This window comes from Stegostoma tigrinum, chromosome 12 (assembly GCF_030684315.1).
Source record: "Stegostoma tigrinum isolate sSteTig4 chromosome 12, sSteTig4.hap1, whole genome shotgun sequence".
In the NCBI taxonomy this organism is placed as follows: Eukaryota; Metazoa; Chordata; class Chondrichthyes; order Orectolobiformes; family Stegostomatidae; genus Stegostoma; species Stegostoma tigrinum.
In genome coordinates, this window is record NC_081365.1 from 62,443,959 (window position 1) to 62,468,312 (window position 24,354).

Genomic DNA, 24,354 nt, shown 5'->3' on the forward strand with positions numbered 1-24,354 from the left:
GAAAAGAATCCCTAACTACCTTCTTCATCAAGTTAATTTCGAAGTTATGACTTATGTTCCATGCATCTGAAAATACAGTACAACATCTCATTTATTTTTGGCTGTGAACAGGAAACTGCACAGAAATTCCACATTTCAATCAGGTTTATCTCACTCAATTCCTATTTTGGTTTCAGTGCTTGCTTTTCAAAACATGTGTAGGCTAAAAAGACAAGAAAGTACAAAATACAGTCCTGTACATTTGTAATAGCCTGCAAACAAATCTGCTGTGTTGAACTTAATAGGTTTTATCAAGAAGTGCTAAATTGTTAACCACATGAGTACACCGTATCCCCTTTATATTTATTTCCAGGGCTAATGGTGCATTTGCTAATTAACGGAACAAATCCTGAATCACCATTGGTTGAACAAAAAACACAGGGGTGATGTTGTCAGAGAGTAAAATTTTCCCCTTCCCAGTGTGGTGCAAACAATGTTGGGAAAGTTGGAAATAAATAGAAAAACTGAAAAAAAAATCAGAATGTCAGCTTCACCAAAACTTTCCTCTTGAGCGTTCAATGGCGACTTCAGAGTCTTAATTCATACTTTATTTCCATGTATTTGCATCTCATTAATCGTCCAATCCACCTCACGTATATACCACATCCAACTCTCCTCAACTTCCTTGAGAAACTGAGCAGCACAATTGGTTGCTGGGTTGGTTGACAATGAGATCCCCTGTACTGTATCTACATGAGTGGTCTTGCTCTTATCCAGCTCAGCCTATGCTCAACTTTCCTTGGGTGGAGTGAGGAGCTTGATGATGGTTCACCTTCATCTGGAACTCAGCACTGACCTGGGATGGTATTTGGCTCCAGCAGGCTATGTCTGGTAGCTTGGCTTCTTGTGACAGTCAACTAGAAAGAGGATGGCCCTCCTCTCCATAACCCCATCTACCAGCACTTGTTGAACCCTGTTTGTGAGGCAGGAAGCAAGTTTTCTTTCTAGGCCATATCGTCAGTGATGATGGTCCAAGACCATGGTATGAGAGGCAGATTCTGGCTTGCAGCATCTACAGTGACAAGCAAGTGGGCCTTAAATTTCATGCCAGGGCAGGAACCATGGAAAGACCCATCATTCCAGCAGTCTTGCTAAACGATGAGATGACAAAGGTACTTAAGAACCTGGTGACATTATTAACAAGGTGAAAAGTGAAAAATTATGTGAGAAATGAGACATCAAGCTTACTTGGCAATATACTTCAACTGAAATGGGGGAAATTCCAACTCTTGTGGTAATTGTGGAATAATAAACCTGAGGCTCAAGCTAGTAATCTGTGGACATGGGTTTAAATCCCGCTCTGTCTGCAATGTGCAACTTAAAACTAATTGAATAAGAACTAAGTTGAAAACTAATCACACAAGTAGTGACCATAAAAAAATCACTGATTTTCATAAAACCCGTTTGGTTCCCCAATGTCTTTTAAGGAAGGAAATCTGCTGTCCTTGCCTCAGTCATCAGACCAGACCATGTCATTGACTTTTGACTGCCCTCTGAAATAGCGCAGCAAGCCACGTAATTCACAGACATTTTGGGATGGGCGACAAATACTGCCTTGGTGATGATGACCACATCTCATTAAAGAACATACATTAAATTTAAAAGATGTAAGATAGTAACCCTATCAAATTCAAAAGATTGACACTCAACTTTGAACCATATAAGTATACAAAGAGTCTATTTATCTCAGCTAGTTCTTTCAATAAGCAATCCAATTAGACTGACTCACTTGTTCTTTCTCCACCATCTTGTAAATGTTTCACCTGCAAATGTTTACTTAATTCTGTGTTGAATCTTATGATCTCCTTTCACCACTCTTTTAGTCAATGTATTCCGGATCATAAGAACCAAGTGGATATGACAAGAGATAACGGGAACTGCAGATGCTGGAGAATCCAAGATAACAAAGTGTGAAGCTGGATGAACACAGCAGGCCGAGCAGCATCTCAGGAGCACAAAAGCTGACGTTTCGGGCCTAGACCCTTCATCAGAGAGGGGGATGGGGTGAGGGTTCTGGAATAAATAGGGAGAGAGGGGGAGGCGGACCGAAGATGGAGAGAAAACAAGATAGGTTGAGAGGAGAGTACAGGTGAGGAGGTAGGGAGGGGATAGGTGAATGGAGGGAAGATGGACAGGTCAAGGAGGTGGGATGAGGTGGTAGGTAGGAAATGGAGGTGCAGCGTGAGGTGGGAGGAAGGGATGGGTGAGAGGAAGAACAGGTTAGGGAAGCAGAGACAGGCTGGGCTGGTTTTGGGATGCAGTGGGGGGGAGGGGAAGAACTGGGGAAGAACACCACCCTCAGGCCTCCTCCCCTCCCTTGACCTCTTCATCTCCAAATGCTGTCGAGACATCAACCGCCTCAACCTCTCCACCCCTCTCACCCACTCCAACCTCTCCCCTGCAGAACGGGCAGCCCTCCGCTCCAACCTCGGCGTCACCATCAAACCCGCAGACATGGGTGGCGCAGTGGTAGTATGGCACACTGACCTCTACATCGCCGAGGCCAAACGCCAACTCTCCGACACCTCCTCCTACCACCCCCTTGATCATGACCCCACCCCCGAGCACCAAACCATCATCTCCAAACCATCATCTCCAACACCATCCATCACCTCATCACCTCAGGGGACCTCCCACCCACAGCCTCCAACCTTATTATTCCCCAAACCCACACGGCCCGTTTCTATCTCCTTCCCAAAATCCACAAACCTGCCTGCCCTGGTTGACCCATTGTCTCAGCCTGTTCCTGTCCCACCGAACTCATCTCCACCTATCTGGACTCCATTTTCTCCCCTTTGGTCCAGGAACTCCCCACCTACGTTCGTGACACCACCCACGCCCTCCACCTCCTCCAGGACTTCCAATTCCCTGGTCCCCAACACCTCATTTTCACCATGGACGTCCAGTCCCTATACACCTATATTTCTCAAGCAGATGGCCTCAAGGCCCTCCGCTTCTTCCTGTCCCGCAGGCCCGACCAATTCCCCTCCACCGACACCCTCATCCGCCTAGCCGAACTCGTCCTCACCCTCAACAACTTCTCTTTCGATTCCTCCCACTTCCCACAGACAAAGCGGGTGGCCACGGGCACCCGCATGGGCCCCAGCTATGCCTGCTCTTTGTAGGTTACGTGGAACAGTCCCTCTTCCGCACCTACACAGGCCCCAAACCCCACCGCTTCTTCCGTTACATTGATGACTGTATCAGCGCCGCCTCTTGCTCCCCAGAGGAGCTCGAACAATTCATCCACTTCACCAACACCTTCCACCCCAACTTCAAGCTCACCTGGGCCATTTCCAACACATCCCTCACCTTCCTGGACCTCTCAGTCTCCATCTCAAGTAACCAGCTAGAAAGTGATGTCCATTTCAAGCCCACTGACTCCCACAGCTACCTAGAATACACCTCCTCCCACCCACCCTCCTGCAAAATTCCATCCCCTATTCCCAATTCCTCCGCCTCCGCTGCATCTGCTCCCAGGATGAGACATTCCACTCCCGCACATCCCAGATGTCCACGTTCTTCAAGGACCGCAACTTTCCCCCCACAGTGGTCAAGAACGCCCTTGACCATGTCTCCCGCATTTCCCGCAACACATCCCTCACACCCCACCCCTGCCACAGCCGCCCCCAGAAGATCCCCCGGTTCTCACATACCACCCCACCAACCTCCGGATACAATGTATCATCCTCTGACACTTCCGCCATCTACGATCGGACCCCACCACCCTAGACATTTTTCCATCCCCACCATTGTCTGCCTTCCGGAGAGACCACTCTCTCCGTGACTCCCTTGTCCGCTCCACACTCCCCTCCAACCCCGGCACCTTCCCCTGCAACCGCAGGAAGTGCTACACTTGCCCCCACACCTCCTCTCTCACCCCTATCCCAGGCCCCAAGATGACCTTCCATATCAAGCAGATGTTCACCTGCACATCTGCCAATGTAGTATATTGTATCCATTGTACCCGGTGTGGCTTCCTCTACATTGGGGAAACCAAGCGGAGGCTTGGGGACCGCTTTGCAGTACACCTCTGCTCGGTTCGCAATAAACAACTGCACCTCCCAGTCGCAAACCATTTCAACTCCCCCTCCCATTCCTCAGACGACATGTCCATCACGGGCCTTCTGCAGTGCCACAATGGTGCCACCCGAAGTTTGCAGGAACAGCAACTCATATTCCGCTTGGGAGCCCTGCAGCCCAATGGTATCAATGGGGACTTCACAAGCTTCAAAACTTCCCCTCCCCCCACTGCATCACACAACCAGCCCAGCTCGTCCCCGCCCCCCACTGCATCCCAAAACCAGCGCAGCCTGTCTCCACTTCCCAAACCTGTTCTTCCTCTCACCCATCCCTTCCTCCCACCTCAAGCCGCACCTCCATTTCCTACCTACCACCTCATCCCGCCTCCTTGACCTGTCCGTCTTCCCTGAACTGACCTATCCCCTCCCTACCTCCTCACCTATACTCTCCTCTCTACCTATCTTGTTTTCTCTCCATCTTCGGTCCGCCTCCCCTCTCTCCCTATTTATCCCGAAACGTCAGCTTTTGTGCTCCTGAGATGCTGCTTGGCCTGCTGTTCATCCAGTTCCACACTTTGTTATCTTGGACATGACAATACTTCTCCATCGGGTGTCATGATGGCACAGAGGTTAACACCGATGTCTCATGGGACCTGGGTTCAATTCCAGCTGTTGGTGACTACCTATGTGGAGTTTGTACATTTTCCCCCTACCTGTGTGAATTTTCTCTGGTTTCCTCCCACACTTCAATCATGCATAGGTGAGGTGGATTGGCCATTGTAAAAATGGGTTTGGGTGGGAAGCTCTTCAGATGGCCAGTGTGGGATGATTGGGGCAAATGGCCTGTTTCCACACTGTAAGGATTCATGTCATTTATGTTTTCTTACTAATTGCCTCAAATCTGCATCCTTTGACTATCAACCCTACCACATTAGTAATTGTCTCTCCTTACTTACTCAGTCAAAACCCTTCAGGATTTTGAAATTGCATGCATTAAATCTCCTCTTAACCTTGTTTGTTTCAATCCTTAATCTGAAGAGAATAACTCTAGCTTTTCTAGTCTCTTGACCTAAGTCCCTGTCAGTACTCTCTTCTCTGCCCTCCGAAACTTGAGATCCTTGTCAAAATTTGGTGATCAAGGACATTATTTCACCTAACTTTTACAACAATTTAATATAGCCTCCTTGTTTTTGTACTCTATTTTCTATTATTAATTTTATATTGCTTTTTCTTTTATTAAAGCTAAAAATCACATTATCTCTGATTCTAATCTGAATCTATCGCTTCACCTTCAAAAATGTGTGAACATACCTCCAAGATCTGTTATTCCTGCACGCCCATGAATCTTTACATTATTTGGTTCATGTCGTTTTTCTGTTTCATCTTACCAAAAGTACCACATACACGCTTTTGTCCATTAAAGTCTATCTGCCACAAATCTGCCCTTTGCACTGCCTCGCTAAACTCTTTTACTTTTATGTGTTTGCTGCATTTACAAATTCTCATCATCTTAACTTTTGAAATGATGTCCTATCGAACCAAGTCTGATTGAATAATATACATCAAAAAGGGCATTGGTGCTTATATCTGGTTAATGTAGTTGTGTCTACCAGGGCCATCAGAGATGCTATGAATACATTTACTGCTACCAGACCTACTTAGTTGTATTAGTCGTAGTTACTGATACCATATGGGAATGGTGCCTATGCAAAATCTTTTCAGAAATGAGGTCCTGCCTTGCTGAACAGAGCACACTTATTATTCAGTGCTTCATAGCTAATTATATTGCATCTCGGTTACATACTAGGTGGTTTTAAGATTTAAGGGGACATGCACATTACTGCTACATGGAGCTTTGTAATTAAAACACTAATTGCTCCTCACAAAAGCAGTCCTTTATATCTGAAGGGTGGGGCACATTTCATCAGTTTGTCAATTAACTCTTTCAGGTTCTAAATGCCTGATTCAAAAATACCGACCAATGGAGAGCACAACTATATGGCTTCCTCTAATCTGAAAACCAACCAATCACCACTACTCGCTGTCTATTGCCCCTTAAGCAATTCTGTATCCACACTGCCAATGTACCTTACATCTCATTGACTTGAATTTTGGCAACAGGCTGTATCTTCCCCTGGGCTTGGGAACATCTGACCTGCCCACTTGACTCATGTGTGATTTCACATGCAATTGAACATATTGTACAATAGTACCAAACAGGAACAGACACACTATGATGTCATTCCAAACTAATCCCATCTGCCTGCACATGATTCATATCCCTCTATTCTCTGCCTTTTCATGTCTGTCTAAATACCTCTGGAATGTTGCTATTGGATCTGCTTCTACCATCTCTTCTTGCAGTGCGTTCCGGGCACCTACCACCTTCTGTGTAAATAGCATACCTTGCACATCTCCTTTAAACTTTTCCCCCCTCTCACCTTAACCCTTTAGTGTTTGACATTCCACCCTGAGAAAACTACTTCAATAACCTATCCATACCTCTCATAACACTGTGTAATTCTTTCAGGTCACCCTTCAGCATTTGACATTCCAGCAAAAACAGTATAAGTTTATCCAATTTCTCCATATGGCTAATGCGTTTCAGTCCAGGCTAAATCCTGGTAAACCTCTTTTGCATCCTCTTCAAAGCCTCCACATCCTCCCTATAGCGTGAGAATCAAAACTGCAGATAGTACTCAAAATACGGTTGACCTGAAGGCTTATACAGCCGCAACATAACTTGCCAATGTTTACACTTAATGTGCTAACCAAAGAAGGCAAGCGTGTTGTACACCTTATCCAACTTGGGTTGCCACTTTCAGGGAGCTATGGACTTGCACCCTAAGATGGCTCTGTATATCAATGCTCCTAAGGGTCCTGCCATTCACTTTCCTCTGAGAATTGATCTCCCAAAATGCATCACTTCACACTTGTCTCAATTAAACTCCAGCTTCCATCTCCCTCCAACTTTCCAACTGATCTATAGCCTGTTGCACCTTTGAGAAAACTTCCTAAAACGTCTGAAAATGGTCCTGCCATTCACCCACATAGGCTTGGGACCCAATTTTGACCATGGCAGTAAGTCCCATACTGCACTGCCAAAATATTGGTCTGTCCAACAAACTAGAGCTACTTGCTAGTTTTAACTGTTTGTTCCACCTTTTTCCAAGATTCCACTTGCAAAATCTAATAGTGCACTGCAGCTGTTATTAGATTGATGTTGCAGTGTTTCAACATAGCTTTACCATCGAGAGTTCATAATGCTCCTATCCCGAATTGTCAATATCAAGAAAACAAAGTCAATTCAAAAATGGTACAATCTGCAGCACAAGATTCTTGCAAGATAGGATAAATTATGTAACATTACAAAGGCAAGAAGATTAATACATCAAATAATTTTTAGAGATTGTGCAACTTTGCCTTACACTCAAGTGTATAATAAACACAGAATCCCTATGGTATGGAAACAGGCAATTCAGCCCACACCAACTCTCTGAAGAGCATCCTATACAGACTCACCCTTTATCCTATAATCTGCATTTCCCATGGTTAACCCGTACATCCCTGGGCACTGTAGCATGACCAGTCCACCTAACCTGCACAACTTTGGACTGTGGGAGGAAATGCACACAGACACAGGGAGAATGTGCAAACTCCACACAGACAGTCACTCTGACGTCAGTGGTAGTGAAGCTACTGGAGAAGACACTAAGGGATAGGATCTATTCCCATTTGGAAGAAAATGGTCTTATCAGTGATAGGCAACATGGTTTTCTGCAGGGAAGGTCATGTCTTACCAACTTAATAGAATTCTTTGAGGACGTGACAAAGTTGATTGATGAGGGAAAGGCTGTAGATGTCATATACATGGACTTCAGTAAGGCGTTTGATAAGGTTCCCCATGGCAGGCTGATGGAGAAAGTGAAGTCACATGGGGTCCAGGGTGTGCTAGCTAGATGGATAAAAAACTGGCTGGGCAACAGGACACACAGGGTAGTAGTGGAAAGGAGTTTCTCAAATTGGAGGCCTGTAACCAGTGGTGTTCCACAGGGATCTGTGCTGGGACCACTGTTGTTTGTGATATATGTAAATGATCTGAAGGAAGGTGTAGGTGGTCTGAGCAGCAAGTTTGCTGATGACACTAAGATTGGTGGAGTGGCTGATAGCGAAGGGGACTGGCAGAAATTACAGCAGAATATAGATAGACTAGAGAGTTGGGCAGATAAAGTTTAATCCAGGCAAATGCGAGGTGATGCATTTTGGAAGATCAAATTCAAGGGCGAACTATACAGTAAATGGAAAAGTCCTAGGGAAAATTGATGAACAGAGAGATCTGGGTGTTCAGGTCCATTGTTCCCTGAAGCTGACAACGCAGGTCAATAGGGTGGTCAAGAAGGCATATGGTATGCTTTCCTTCATCGGACGGGGTATTGAGTACAAGAGTTGGCAGGTCATGTGCAGTTGTATAGGACTTTGGTTCGGCCACATTTGCAGTACTGTGTACAGTTCTGGTCGCCACATTACCAAAAGGATGTGGCTGCTTTGGAGAGGGTGCAGAGGAGGTTCATCAGGATGTTGCCTGGTATGGAGGGTGCTAGCTATGAAGAGAGGTTGAATAGATTAGGATTATTTTCATTAGAAAGACGGAGATTGAGGGGGGAACCTAATTGAAGTCTACAAAATCATGAGGGGTATAGACAGGGTGGATAGCAAAAAGCTTTTTCCCAGAGTGGGGGACTCAATTACTAGGGGTCATGAGTTCAAAGTGAGAGGAGGAAAGTTTAAGGGAGATATGCGTGAAAAGTTCTTTACACAGAGGGTGGTGGGCACCTGGAACGCGTTGCCAGCGGAGGTGGTAGACACAGACACGTTAGTGTCTTTTAAGATATATTTGGACAGGTACATGGATGGGCAGGGAGCAAATGGACACAGACCGTTAGAAAATAGGTGACAGGTTAGACAGAGGATCTTGATCGGCGCAGGCTTGGAGGGCCGAAGGGCCTGTTCTGGCCTGTAGGTTTCTTTGTTTCTTTGTCTTTGTTTCTACTCAAGACTAGAATTGAACACAGGTCCTGGGCATTGTGTGGCAGCGGTGCTAAACACTGAGCCACCATGCCACCCCAAATGAGCTTAACCTGTATCCCACACTTATACTTCAGCTAATTTAACTCAACTCCTCTGTTCTTGGCTGCAAGATTTTTGTTTTTTTTTACTTTCAATGAGTTTTGCATTTTTCAAAGTTACAAATTTGCTTTCATGTTCCTAGGAATATTCCACTTGCAGCTGTGCCAAATGTCATTTGCATTTGCCTTCTGTATTTTTGTGATGAAGCCAGAAATCACTCATGGAAAAGGTTCTAGCAACCTGAAGAATTTCAATCCACAATAATCCTCACAGGGATATGCAATGTGTCGCGTGGCACATTGTTGCAATGTACAGACATTCACAGCACTCACCCCTCCACCCACCTGCCAACTACGAACCTTGGCTGGTCATGATAAAGGTCCTATTCCATAGGAAGAGAGAGGAAAACATCAGAAAATTAATATCAGGAGCTGGAGTGTCCAGTGGATGGTTTTCCTCTGATGAGCCAAAAGGGCCTGGATTCAAGTTCCACTCCAGGATTTGTTGGCCTGAAAAGATCTGAGCCACTACTGCAAGAAAGCCAGCATGTATCAATGCCAGTTTCCATCCAGAATAAATGGCAAGGGTTAGCGACAGGAAGGGCATCCATTTGCAGAACCATGTGCCAAACGGTTTAAAAATGACAATTGATATAAGGAGCAACCAATCAACATTATGTTACTCTGTCTCATTAAATGCGAGAGTAGCTGAAAAGGAATGGGGGAAAAAACGTCTGAGAAGCTAATTACAGAAACTAAGTGTTCCTGGAATATTGCTTTGTGGAATATTATATAGCACATTATACAAATTGATGGACATGTTCTAAAAGCTACATTTTCTTCTGTCTAATGCGGTACTTATCTTTTAACTGTACAAGTACAATGAGCCAGCAAACACCAATGATTATACTTGACGATTTAAGCAGATTAAATGTTTGACTATCAGGGTTGCTTATAAGATTACCCTCTCAGACTCACAGCACCAGCCCTGCTCAATCCACTCAGTTAAGAATAAAATATTTGAAGAATTAAAATTGGAGGTGTTTGTTTCTAAATCCAAGGAAACCTGGCTCCCAAATGCCTCCTTTCCCCTTTGCTGATTTCTGACTTTGTTAAAGTTTCCAGTAAAGGCAGACTCGGGACAAAATTAACTCTACAAGGTGACAGCCCCATGAGAAAATTGCTGTAGTGATGGAATTTTAAAGTAAAGGGCCCCCACGTCACAGGAGCTTGGGGAGATGCAATGGAGTGATGAGATGAGGTCATGGTAAGTCTGATGTTTGAAAAGATGCTTTGGGGATTCGGAGAATAGGAATATAAGACTCCTTGAGTGGGCACTAGTGGAAGTCTGCATCCACTACAACTTTCCAAGCACCAGTCTCACAGCAGGAACCATTTACAATCGAGGCTCCATTATTACTTCTCCTGGGATGACTAATTTGAAATAGTAAAATAAAACCTGACAGCTAAAATTGGGCCTGACTTTACTTCCTTTTGAAATCCCCAGAGAAAGTATTTTAGTCCTCCTGCATACCAAACTCAGTCAATATCTTCCCACCAAGCGGGGGTAAGGGCAATGAGAAATTAAATCAGCGTCAGATTTCAACAAAACCTCCCACATTTCATATGAGGTGGTTTGCAGCTTTCTCTGAAAGTGCTGGTCTCTAAAAATGAGAATTCTACCAATGATGACTCATTATATAAATGTAGGCAACAGTTCGCTTCAAAAAGAAAACACAAAATAAATTCAGTAGAATTTCAACACTTTTCTGCCCCCAAAGAGCTCATTTAAATTTCTAGCTCCATGACTCATAGGAAGCAGGTTAACAACACGCACTGGCGAGAGCTAAGCTTTTGCAGCATTTGGTTGAATCACACTGAAAAAAATATCTGAGCTAGTCAGAAGCAGATCCCCATTGCCAACAAAGGTGTAAAATTTAAAAGGAAAGTATTTATGTTAACTTTGACACTCTGGTATATCAGCTTGATTTTAAATTATTAAGACAAAACAATCTAACAGCTGAGAGTGTGTGGAAATCGCAGGGACTGAGGGGGTGTAGGAGATAAAACTCATTCTCGTGTAAAGTACACTAATCAGAGATTTTTCCTCTCTCACACAATAGTAATTAAATTTCAATCCCTGCATAGTGTTTGTAACAGGATGCACTGTTAAAACATGGTGCGCAATTTCACTCATTTCCAAAAAAAAATGTTATGGACTACATATCACTGTTCAAAAACAAATCAGGCACTTGTTCAAAGTGGTTTTATCATACCTAACTAATACAAACTAAAGTCAATGATACTTTTGCATTCATTAATTAATGCAGTTGAGAAATGTGTTAAAACATCTTTTAGTTCACCACATACTTCTAGCTATTATATAGCATTACAAGAGTAAGGACCCAGATAGTCCCAGTTTTCCACAAAGTTCACTTTTCCTTGTCATGTTTAATCTTCCTGTGGCTTTCGAAAATTTACCACATTGCCGACGTTTTCCACCAGCAAGAACCTCCTCACCAACTCCTTGTTGCTTTGCCAAAATTCTCATCTCCTCTGTTGTCTTCTTTTCACCAAGAAACCGGATCTCACTAGCTCCTGTTGGTTGCTAACACAAAAATAATTCCTGCTCTTTACAGCAGGCGCGGCACTCTATCTCTCTCTCTCTCTGTGTCTGTCTTTCGGAGTCAGGGTCCCAAAAGAAACTGACTCTTGAAAATCAAGTGACCATTTTTGTCACATGACATGAAAAAGGTCTTGGCTTGGTATCTTTCTTCATGGCCATCAGATCACGGGCAGAGATAATGTACTAGTGCCGTCACTGGTCTAGTAACCCAGAGCCTCAGGCTAATGCTCCAGGTCAATGGTTCAATCCCATTACGGCAGCTAATGTAAGTTGAATTCGATTAATAAATCCTGTATATAAAAAGCTAGCCTCAATGATTTTGATCATAACAACCTTCACTGATTGTTGTAAGAATCTCATCCCCATGAAACCTGTTATCCTTACCTGGACTGGTCTACAAGTAACTCCAGAACCTTCAGCTATATGCCTTAACTGTCCCATGAAATGGCCTAATGAGACCCTTAATTCAAGTGAAATTGGATGGGTAGCATATGCTGGCCTTTCCAGCAATACCCACATGGGAAAGAAGAAAGCAAGTCCAGAATATTCTCTCTCACCTTTTGTGAGTTATTTTAAAACATAACTGTTTAAAAAAAAATCTCACATTCATTGCCCTCCCATCCAATAAGGAAAGAAAGCTTTTCTGTTCTCATGACTTATTTTTTGTCCATGATGCTTTCAAGCTACAAGAAAACATTTCATGTACCTTAACAACAAACTTGTGACGCATAGTTCAGGTAAAATTCTTGCCCCTTTCGTCACATTTCACTATTAAACATTCAGACTTGGTGATATTGTAAGGCTTCATTCAACACAATTGATCGCATGTGATGATCAGGTTTGAAAGCTCGCAAATGTTCGTAAAGCCTCAACTCTCTTGCAAACCCTTCATTTTGACTCACCCACTTTCAATCCATGCTAAAGTCTTCCTTTTTGATTTCAGGGTTCCCAGGTGCACGAAAGAGTTCCTTTTTGATTTGTACAGCAATTTGGTGTAAATATTGTACCATGATTTTGTATTCTTTGTGTCTTCCTTTAATACCTATACAGGATTGAGCACTTTCTCATGCTGAGATAGTATTTGTGACGGCCTAAAGGTTTTATAATTTGTTTGGTCTAAACTTTGTCAAATGGTTGCTGGACTAAGTTGTCATACAGGTTGCTGTTTCAAAGTACCCTTGCGGATTAAAATCCACATTCATAAGGAAGCAATTATGTCACTGGATGTGAAGTCTATTTCCAACGAAGATCCCCACTCCTGCACCCACACGGAGATGCCTTATGTCAAGAAATTTTCTGTACACTTACGCAAGACTCACATTAAGAACGAGTGAAATTCACACCTAAGCAGCAGTTAGCAGGTTTGAGTAACAGAAAACCTTGAAGCTCAAATCTACTGCCATCTGGTAGGGAGGTAGACATTTCAGCCCCAGTTTCATCAGGCTACCTACACGTTGGAAATATTATAGCGATGAATAAATGTCACCTCTATTTTTAGTTTTGGAGCTTGTTTGAAAAGGGTAGGTGTTAAATTTTTGTTTAATCATGAGTCACATCACTTCTAATTCCTATGCTTGCAGCCTACGGTAAAAATGTCCTCAGCATTTATTTTCTGGGGCTCTAAATAAGTTTTTTTCAGTTAATGCACATAAAGAGGGCAAAGGCTTTAATTTCATGTTGATTTGGGCAGTGAATTATAAAGGCAAGCAGAGAAAAACAAAAGTCACCTTACAAAATGTGAAAGACTCCGATTCAGATAAAGTGCAAAGTATTTATTTTTAGACTTGGAAAAATAATGAGGGCAACTATCAGTGCAGTATGGAAGAATTCATGTTACAAAATTTGAAATGTGGGAGAAAGTATCAGGAAATTCATTATAATTTAAAATATTTGGTGTTAATTTGCCTCCAACAGTGTACTTTCCTTATTACAGCAATACCTATACTATCTCCTGTCAGATAAGAAACTGGGCATGGATATTATGGTACTGAACATTCCATTAGATATTTATTAAAACTAGATATTACATACGGATATTATATTCCTCAGAACCAAGTGATAGTATTAAACCATTATGTTACAATAGAGAATTATGCTTTCAGTAGCGTGTCATGCTTCAAGTGATCTGAGGTAAGATGGAGTAGGGCATCTTTATTCTCTCAGGTCATATGCTACAATGCAGTGATGATATTATGAGCATGATTCTTACAGATATACGATCATACTGACCATAAGGCATAACAACAAGATTTGCATACTTCTTCCACTTTTAACTCAAGGGTTTGAATGAAAGAGTAGAAATGTACTGCTAGGTTGTATAAGGCTCTGGTCAGGCTTACATTTGGAATATTGAGAGTGGTTTTAGGTCCCACATTTAAGGAAGGATGTGCTGGCGTTGGACAGGATCCAGACGAGGTTTACAAGGATGATCCGAGGACTGAAGGGTTTGTCATGTGAGGAGTGGTTTAGGAATCTGGGTCTGCACTTGATGGAATCGAGGAAGATGATAGGGGGATCTGATGAACATTTACAGAATACCAAGAGGCCCGGATAGAATGAAAGTGGAGAAGATCTTTACACTAATAGGAGAGATTGGGACCTGACAGCACAGCCTCAGAGTGAAGGGAGAACCCTTTCGATCTGAGATGAGGAGGAATTTCTTCAATCAGAGGGTGGTTAATAGAAGACTATGAAGGCCAAGTGGTCGAGCGTATTTAAGACAGAGATAGATGGGCTATTATTGGTAAGGGGATCAAGAGTTACGGGGTGAAGACAGGAGAATGGAGTTGAGAAACACATCAGCCATGGTTGAGCAACAGGGCAGATCTGATGGGCTGAATGGCTTAACTCTGCTAATGTATCTTAAGGTCATATGGTCTAAGTCATATTTTACAGATACTTAAAAGGAAGTAACTTTATTCACTATAACCGACTTGTTGCAATTTTAACAAAAAAGTATCCACGAGTTCTAACAAAATGAAACAATTTTGATATTAGATGTATTAAACCCACAATAACTGCTGTTTGGAGTTTATTCTTAGCAAGAGTTTGGGTTCAGCTGGAAACAGGATATCAAAGAGTGTTGAAAAGCAGCATAATTTCTTTTAAGTTTAAAGGTAGCTTCAGTTCTGCTCACAGTATTTGCTGAGTGGTATAAATATCAGCCTTCTCGAAAAGCAATCCAAGTGACTTCTATTTCATTCATTTTTAAATTTTGATTTTTCGGACAACGTTTACAGTTCAGTACTTTGGCTTAAATGTAGAAAACATACAATTGTATTTGTTTCAGTAAGTTTAGATTAGACAAATCTTTCATTGCCATGCCCAAATTGTATCCTTTATCTATTGGCAAGGGTGGCAGTAAATTGTTTACTTTGAGCAATTCCAACCCAAACGTACAAACACGTGGGGTCATTATTCATCAGAAATTGCTAATTTTGATCAAGCAAACCAACAACAGCCATATACACAAATTAAAAAAACGTAAGTTGCATGATGAATAGACGTCAAGTTCTGAACAGAAAAGGAGTTTCCTTACTTGTTGTACAATAGTGGTCAGTTCCAGACAGAGTTGAATCACATTGTTTCTAGTAACAGAATAGTCTGTCACGGCAGCAAATGGAGATCTAACAGGAAAAAGAAATGCAGAATATGTCACGATAAATACCAGACATAAAAATCTGAAATGCAGGTCCACACCTTACCAAGATTTTTCTGTCAAGCAGCATAAAAACTATCATAAATGTAAGTATCCCAAGATTTTCGTCTTAAAACTGATTAGTACAATGACCCCGGTTGACAGATATATGTAGGCAACTCAGTGATTCTACTCACTCTAGGGACTGGCTCTGAGCTGGCTGGTTAGAGTCTAAGTTCTGTGCACGTGTAAATAAAGGGTGAACTGATGACAGATAGCAGCCTCTGTGGAATTATTTCGGAGGGGAAATGGACATTTCATATTCCTGCTGCTGATCAAGGAAAGGCTCATCACTACAAAAGCATTTTTCAAATTTAATTCAACAGATGCAAGGTTGAAGGCATTTTGCCACATGAACATGTACATATAGAAAGAGTTAAAATAAATTCCACTATTGGCAGATTGAAGCCTGACACCAATGTGCTGTCACTGAATTACATCAAGCTGGTGCTGCAGAATATTCCAAAGAGAGTTAGAAGCAAAACCTAAATCTATGCTGTCCCTTACCACTTTAGCAATTTGTCAATGTCTCCAATACCACGAGTTACTTTTAAATGCTTAAAGTGCTGTGATGCAGACAAATATACCAGCTATTTTCCACACAATATTTCACAAGCAACAGCAAACTGCCATTTGTTCTTTCGCTGGTGTCTGACAAACCGTTGTTCCCAGGTCAACAAGAAAATGCCATCTGCTTCATTTAACACTGCTGTGAGATCTTGAACACCCCTTGAATCATGGGAGTAGGCAGATGAAGCCTGAGCTTAACATCTGATCTGAATGATTGCACAATTGACAATGTCACACTCATTCTGCAATGAGATGTCAGTCCAGATTATATAAACAAGGTTGCAGCTAACATTAGCAGCTCAAAAAGCACTGGAAGACCAAGGAAAATGAAGATCCTGTAGAAAGACTAGCAAACGTGACAGGAGCCTTGGCAGGCATCATCATTATGGCAGGGGAACAATGTGAATAAAAACAATAACCATTATAATTATTTTCTCAGGCAGTCCTAAAACTATAGTGTGGTTAAATGCTTATCACAGTACTACAGCAGTCACATAGCTTGTTGGCTTGTTTTTGGTGCAATAATAATAACAGTAAGGTTAACAACAGTTACTGTTATTACAGGGTAAATCTGACAGTGATGTACTTGTGCAATTAAATGTAGAACACCAGAGGTTGCATTCAGAAATTCTCTTCTTTGCCACAGGGTGCGCTATTGCAGTCCTCACTGATTGACTGGCCCGAGAAGCAGGAATTTTGATTATTAGCCACCTGACTTGCTCTAAAATGTAGTAGATTAGAATTCAACTGATGGTTTAATAACATAATAAGTGTGTTTCTTTTCCCATGGCATACGGGTGCATCTGGCATGGCCAATGTTTATTTCCCATCCCTAGTCATTTCAGATGACCCACATCATCACCATGTTACAAAGGATCTGGAGTCACATGTAGGCCAGGCCAGGCTACATGAGGATGGCAAATCTCCTCCTCACAAGGACATTAGTGAAGCAGGTGGGTTTCACCGTTACTATTACTGAGACTAGCTTTCGATTCCGGATGCTAATAATTAAAATTAAGTTTGTTCTGCTATGTTGGTGTCATACCTTAGCATTAACTTTGGCCTCCAGTTTACAAATCCATTGGCATAACCACTACACCATTATTTTACACTTAACATTACAATCAATCAACGTTTGTAAACCTGAAAAATTGATTTTACTTGAGAGGCATTTCATTTCTTCTGTGTTTTTTTAGGGTTTTTCTCCCTTTCTCTTTTATCTCTCTCCAGAAATATTTCGCAATCTTCATTATGCTTCATGGGCAATGATTAAATGTATAGGAGGACAATAGAGAAGGTAATGATAGGTGATGTGTGGTATCATTGACCCCTGAAGGCTTAAGTGTGGCTTTTTCACCACAAAAAAAGAATATTTCCATACATAATGCTGAAAAAAACTCAGTAGGACTGACAGCATCTGTAGGGATAGAAACAGAGTTAACATTTCAAGTCCACCATAACTTTTCTTCTGCAAGAACAAGGGCAGCAGATAACCGAGAACACCATCTTCTCTGCAAGTCCCCGTCCAAGGTGCTCACCATCTTGACTTGGAAATATATCACCGGTCCTTCATTGTCACTGAGTCAAAGTCCTGGAATTCTCTCCCTAACAGTATTGTGGGTTTACCCGGAGCAAGTGGCACATTGCAGTTTGAGAAGGGCAATTCACCACCACCTTCTCAAGGGGGAAGTAGATACAGACAACATTTGCTGGCACTCACATGAGATGGTATTTTAGGTGTCCTGGCAATGGAAGTGTATGGTTTGGAATGGATGGGGCTTGCAGAGTGGGTGACTGGGGATTGAAAGGGTGCAACTGTAAAGTTGCAAGCAGTTGTCAGAGCAATCAGCCAGGCTTTTCCCTAAGCCTTCTCCCAAAGCTGGCAAGGTCTGCACTAACCTCTGCCTGGCCCAATTCCAACTAAATCCCAGCAAGGTGGAAATCTCCCGCACCTTCAGGACCAATGTCTGCAGGGTCAGGAGCAACAATTCAAGCCTAGTTGTTCAAGGCGCTATCATTCCATATCAATGACTTGGGTAGAACTTTCATTGCCAGTGATCAACTGCAAACAATAAATCAATTAACTTATCTCATTTTATTTAACGTGATTCCGATCAATATTATTGTGCTGTAACTCTGGATAGAGAATTAATGCCACTGCAGTTATTGATGGTCACCTTATTACCTGCATCAGCATTCTTCAATCATTTATCCATGTCTGAAGGCTCAATTAAAGCAGCTTAAACAAAATTACTGGTAAATATAGAATATGGTTGAAAACCATTAACACAACATAAAATAATAGGTATCTCAGTGATGGCCCAATTTATGACTTTAATTAATTTTTAAAAATTCCCTTAAGAACAATTAATTACAGGACAGAACCAATTTCACCAGATCCATGCCGTACTTTGTCAGCGAAACAGAATTTACATTTCTTTTATTAGATAAACTCATTTTAAGCAACAAATTTAAGTTTTAGTGTCAACAACATATACGTGTGTTAAAGGCGCATAAGTATCATCTATAGATTTCTGGAGGGGACATCTGTAGTTTAGAAAAACTGGAAAACAGAGAAAGCATACAGACATCTAACAAATAAAGATCTTATATTTATATAGCATCTGTCAAATTTGCAGAGCCAAGCCATGAACATTTCTAATAATGATTACTATCTCAATAGAGTTATGTAGGCAAAGGATCACTCAGGATTGTTGCTGTGGTCAAGAAATTCATCTGCAAACTTTCTCGTGGAAGCAGACGCAAAATCCAAATAATAAAATCTGGGTTTCATACTCTGGGGCGCATTTCTCCAGTTCCATTGTTGGAAAGTAAGATCAGCTGGCTGGGAATTGTATGAATGCTACCACAAGGTGGTGCAAAGTGCATGCATGCGCCAAGAAATCAAGTGAAATTATCTACCTGAAACTTTTATTATGACAGAATAAGTAGGAGTTTGACAAATGTTAAATACAAATTAAATCCAGCATCTACAATACTTGGCTGTTGACTTAATTTGAAATGATTTCTATCGAGATTGAGCCTGGCCACAGGACAGGGATCATTTTCTTACAATTTCAGCTTGATTCAGAGATATGACGGCATTGAGGAACGCTTTTGGCTTCAGATTTTACATTTCCAACTTTTTATTTCTTGGCTATTTTCTTCACTAAGTGATTCCTGTCTGTTGCTTGTTACCATTTCATTGCGACTTTCCCCTTCAGTTGCCTTCTGACCGATTATGATCCTTTCTCTATTTTTCTCCTAATACTGAACTTGATCTGGGGCCAAGCCTTCTCCACATCGACCCCACTGTTGGCAAAAGCTTTTTTCATGGTGGCTGCGGACATTCCTTGCTAAACCTGCCCCAAACCTTGTTAGCTTTTCGTTAGAAATGTATCAACACCAAGAATCACTGGCTATCTTTGCGGGCTGAATGGATGGTGGCCACCTTGGCTGATCATCATGTCACTCACTGCACATTCTCCAGGTAACATCAAGGCACCCAGCTAAAACTGGCCACCACCCATTCAGCATGGGTAGATGGTTGCCAGTGACTCTTAAAATTCACAGCTTATTCTCAATAAAAATTCAAATTTCATTTGGAATTAACATTTGTTGAATCTTCACTTTCTCTGTCGTAATAAAGGTGCCTGGCAGATAGTTGACTTGACCTCTCTAAGCATGCATGGGCATTGTGTCACCTGCTGGTGGTATTTATACGTTTTACAGCTTACCATATTGCTGGTTCGATCTCCGTCTGAATTCAAGGTGAGTTTCTGGACTTAGACCATGGTAACTGCTGCTGGACTTTGAGCTTATACTTATATGTTCTCTGAACATTCACGAAAATTTGAATTTCTTTATGTTCCTTTCTTTCCTATCAAAGTCCTGTAAATGTTGGGTTTTTTTTTACACTCATTCTCTATGTTCTATAACTGCAGTGTTTCTAACAGAAAGATATACTAGAATGATCACCCATAGAATCTATACCACTGAGATCTATTTGACTGGAAAATGTGTCAAAGATTCTTAGAATCCCTACAGCATGGAACCAGGCCATTCACCCCACGGAGTCCATACTGTCCCGCTGAAGATTATCCCATCCAGATCCAGACCCCTACCCTGTCCTTGTAACCCTGTGGCTAATCCACTTAGCCTACATCTCTGGACATGATGGGTAATTTAGCATGACCAATCCACCTAACCTGCACATCTTTGGACTGTGGGAGGAATCTGGTCGAAATCAATGCAGATACGGTGTGAATATGCAAACTCCATTGGTGGAAGTGAAGACCCCACTCCTGCTCCGCCCGGTTCCAATCACTGAGAGGCATGAGTGTTAAGCATCAATATTTTCAGGTTAAAAATGTATGCTGACAGAACACGAATATTGGGCTAAACTGTCGGCTTGGAGGTCCAATGGTGCAAGAAGTAAGTTCAATAAACCAACTTGAGGAAGAGAGTAGGTTCAATAAAACTAATTAATCAATCAATGTTACTGAAATACATTCAGATAACACAGTTTTAAACAGAATTATTCGGCTGATTGTTCATGGTTCAAATCACTAAATATTTCAAGTACTCTTGAGATATTTTCCAGTTAGATACTAACAGTGGATTTAGCAATTTTATTTACTGAAACTCAACGGTTTTAACCTATTTTTAATCAAAATTCATGCAATTGAAACTTATCTCTTAGTCAATATGTACTGACAAAGCTACTGAACGAATCAAATGTACTGTTTGACCCAAAAGGGTGCACAGAATTTGTAGTTAGGATGATTGGAAATTTAATTATCAAGGCAAATTAGAGTTCCATTGATTTGAACCAATTAATAACCCTATGCACATTTTCAGTCATTCACTCATAGTGTACAAATGACTACAATCTGAGAACTACCTGTCCAGCCATGCCAGAAGGCTTTTAGCAGCACCTATGAGATCCACTACTGACGTCAGGAAATCATTTGGCAACCTTCTTGAAGTCCTTCCATCATAGTGCCCACTCCTCCTCCGGCCAGTTATGAAATTCTGGAGATTTTTAGCGGAGGCGTTGAGTTTGTGCGATAATGTTTTGAGGTTCTCGGTTTCAAGTCCATAGTTCTAAAAAAGATGCAAGAGCCAAATAATTCTGTCTGGGTCTGAAATTTCATAATGGTATTGTCTATTGACAATATTGGCAAATGCGTCAAACAACCAGACATGATAATGCTTAAACGTTGTCTGTCACTGTAGACCCTCCCACTTTTGAACACAACACCGCAACCAGTATCTAAAATAAGATTATTTAGAAAATGCAAACTGACTTTTCTTCAGCAGGTATCATGTATGAAGCAAACTCATAAAGCATAAGTCCCGATTATGTTCGAATTAGTAATAATGTGTACTTTTAGGATTTGTTTTAAAAAGTTGTGCAAACATAATTTAAACTTCACTGAAGAGAATCAGCTATTAGTAAGAACAAAGTAGTGCGGCTGCTGGAAATTGAAAATAAAAGTGGAAAATGCTGGAAAAACTCAGCACGTCTGGCAGGTTCTGTGGAGAGAGAAACAGAGATAGCATTCAAGTTTAGTAAGCCTCTGATCTGTTATCTGCATTCTGATTTTTTTTTAATATGTATCAAGACCTGTTGGCAGGACACAGAGCACCTTCACTTTTCTGCTCCCCACGCCCACTCCAACCTGTCACCCTCTGACCTTGGAGAGAAATATCAGACTCGAAGTGCTGGGCTAAATCTGACCGCATTTTGGCTGTGCCATTTTTGATGTGTTTCATGGAGGGTTTCCCTCCATGGAGGCCAAGTACATTTTCTCACACAGCCTTCCCAAACTCGCTTCGTTGAAAGCGTCCCCAGCCCCATGGCATTCACTGCTAGCACGATTCTCCCACTCTCCATAACCAGAAATACTTATCACAGGCAGACAGCTGGGGACCACTGCTACTGGCTCAATCTTTAAAAAGTCATTGTGCAACCTTTAAATGCAATAAGTCTAGAGCTCCCCTACCTGGTTTATGACATGCACCCTGGAGATGGAAGATAAGGAGAAATTGGTGCCCTGCTGAGTGACAGGGAGGTCCAGGTGTATAGCGGATTCAGACAAGAGCTGTCCCCTAGCCCTGAGGCTGGCACGGGAGGTCAGAACACCAGCCCATGACAAACTGGGCTATGGCTGCCAATTTGGCCAGTATGGTTTCAACCATCGAGAGAAATGCACGGTGATGTCACGGGAAGGTCACCATCGCTCTCTGCTCCACCAGTAGAATGCCACCCTCTTCTTTCTGCCACCTCATTATATTTCTGCTGCTGCCTCCCCCCAAAACTCATGCTTTACCAGTCTCATGACTGCCTGAGACATCTTCTCCGCTCACCCCCACCCAACCAATTCCTCCTGCCTACCAACCCTGCAAAGCCTCTGCATTTCCTACTCACTGAGCTGGGACACCTCAGCACCACCTCTCTTCCACCTACTCCAGTACTGACAGCTGAGCCAGGGACTTTCATCTCACTCAGTCATTCCCATAGTTTCATTACAGGGGATAACAGCCCACAGTAGGGCAGGAAGAGATGAGATGGCTAATGGGGTGTCCAACATTCAGCTCCTGGCATTCCCCACCTACAGCCCAAGAAAAGAATCCTGGCCACAGCTGTCCTGAGCTCTCCATCCAACACCCTGGACTTATATCAGATGAGATCTTTCACCGACTCTACAATAAAAAGCTCCTGATTGATAGCAGTCCCCTGAATTTAAATGAGGACTGCTCCCCTTCCATAAGACCATCACATAAAGGAGCAGACTTGGGCCATTCAGCCCACTGAGTGCTCCGCCATCTGATCATGGCTGAAATGTTTCACAATCACATTCAACTTTGAGACATGGTCATTCAGTTGACGTACATGCAATGTATTTACACATGGGCTGTTGGCACAAGCTATAGATGTATCATTGAGATAGGACAGTGCTGTAGAGCAAAGTGTCCATCTCCTTGACTGATAGCTGACAATCGTGACACGCTTTGCGTCTGTGCAAAAAGGCAAGGCAAGATAGAAGGAAGTGAGCATTTAAACTCTCATCGAGAGGGCAAAGTACAAAACGTCAAGGCAAGATCAGGCATGGGAAGAATGTTGTCAGCGCCCACAGAGTTGCAAAGTGAGTGAGCACTAACAGTGCGAGTAGACGGTAATGAGACACAGCCTGGCCTAAGCTATAAGATGCAACCCTGTGTACAAAGTGTGCTTGCAGCTACATTGCAATGAAAGGTGCTGGTGCATTCCAAGGTGCAGCATTGACATGTAGGACAGTACTGTATGTAGATCCGAGACTTGCTGCAATGTTGTGGTGAGGTTGGTACATGTGAGGTGCGCGTGGCTGCTGCCCATTCAGTTTGTCCTGAGGTGGTGGCGTCAGTGGTCGAAGATGGAGGTCTGGAGGAGAAAGTAGTGAGCTGGAGTCACCAGGAATCTGCTTTGACTTCCATGTCACGAATTGTCGGTATCTAGTTTCCAGGGAATGGAAGCCTGCCTATTCATGACACGAGATTACTTTCTTTTATTCATTCATTCATTCGTTCGTTCATAGGATGTGGGAATCACTGGCTCAGCCAGCATTTATTGCCCATCCCTAAATGCCCAGAGGGCAGTTAAGAGCCAACCACATTGCTGAGGGTCTGGAGTAACATGTAGGCCAGATCCCAAAACGTTATGTGGATCTCTGGATTAATAGTCTTGCAACAGTACCACCAGACCATCATCTCCCCTAATGAGGGTAAAAACAGTGAGAATCCATGTTAATTCACTCAATAGTTAGAATCCCATCCCAACGTGATCGAAATGTGCAACCATTTGATGTCAACATTGAGAATGGCCTCACTTAACTTTACATCCAATTTTCCAACATTACTTACCAAAGTCAACAGCATATGAAGAAGGGGAATTTTAGGAGGGGCAACTATATGTTTAGTCAAATAGATGGGTCTCATAAGGCCATGGCAACGTAGGAAATCGGAACATGAGTAAGTCAATCAGCCCTTCCAACCTGCTTCACTATTCAATAGGATCATTAGCTGATCCAACATTCCTCATCTTCTCTTTCCTCCCCTTTCATCGTAACACTTGATTCCTCGACTGATCAAGAATCTAAGTGTTAAACTTACTGAAGGAATCTGCTCCCATGGCTATCTGTGGCGAGGAGCTCCAAAGACTTTCAACCCTCTTAGAAAATAAATTTCTCCTTATCTCAGTCTTAAATTGGTGCTCCTCTATCCTGAGTCTAT

The 24,354-nt window shown here is 42.4% G+C and overlaps 1 protein-coding gene across 7 annotated transcripts in view; it reads right to left on the minus strand.

Annotated features, from left to right (window-relative positions):
* The window catches only part of cnksr2a (connector enhancer of kinase suppressor of Ras 2a), a 473,904-nt gene that overhangs the window by 336,106 nt on the left and 113,444 nt on the right, over positions 1-24,354 (minus strand). For all 7 annotated transcript variants that reach the window (XM_048541088.2, XM_048541090.2, XM_048541087.2 and 4 more), the window contains exons 3-4: positions 20,984-21,186; positions 15,352-15,439 (exon numbers count right to left, since the gene is read on the minus strand). In XM_048541088.2, the coding sequence (XP_048397045.2) occupies positions 15,352-15,439; positions 20,984-21,186 (291 nt within the window). The remainder of the gene's footprint in view (positions 1-15,351; positions 15,440-20,983; positions 21,187-24,354) is intronic.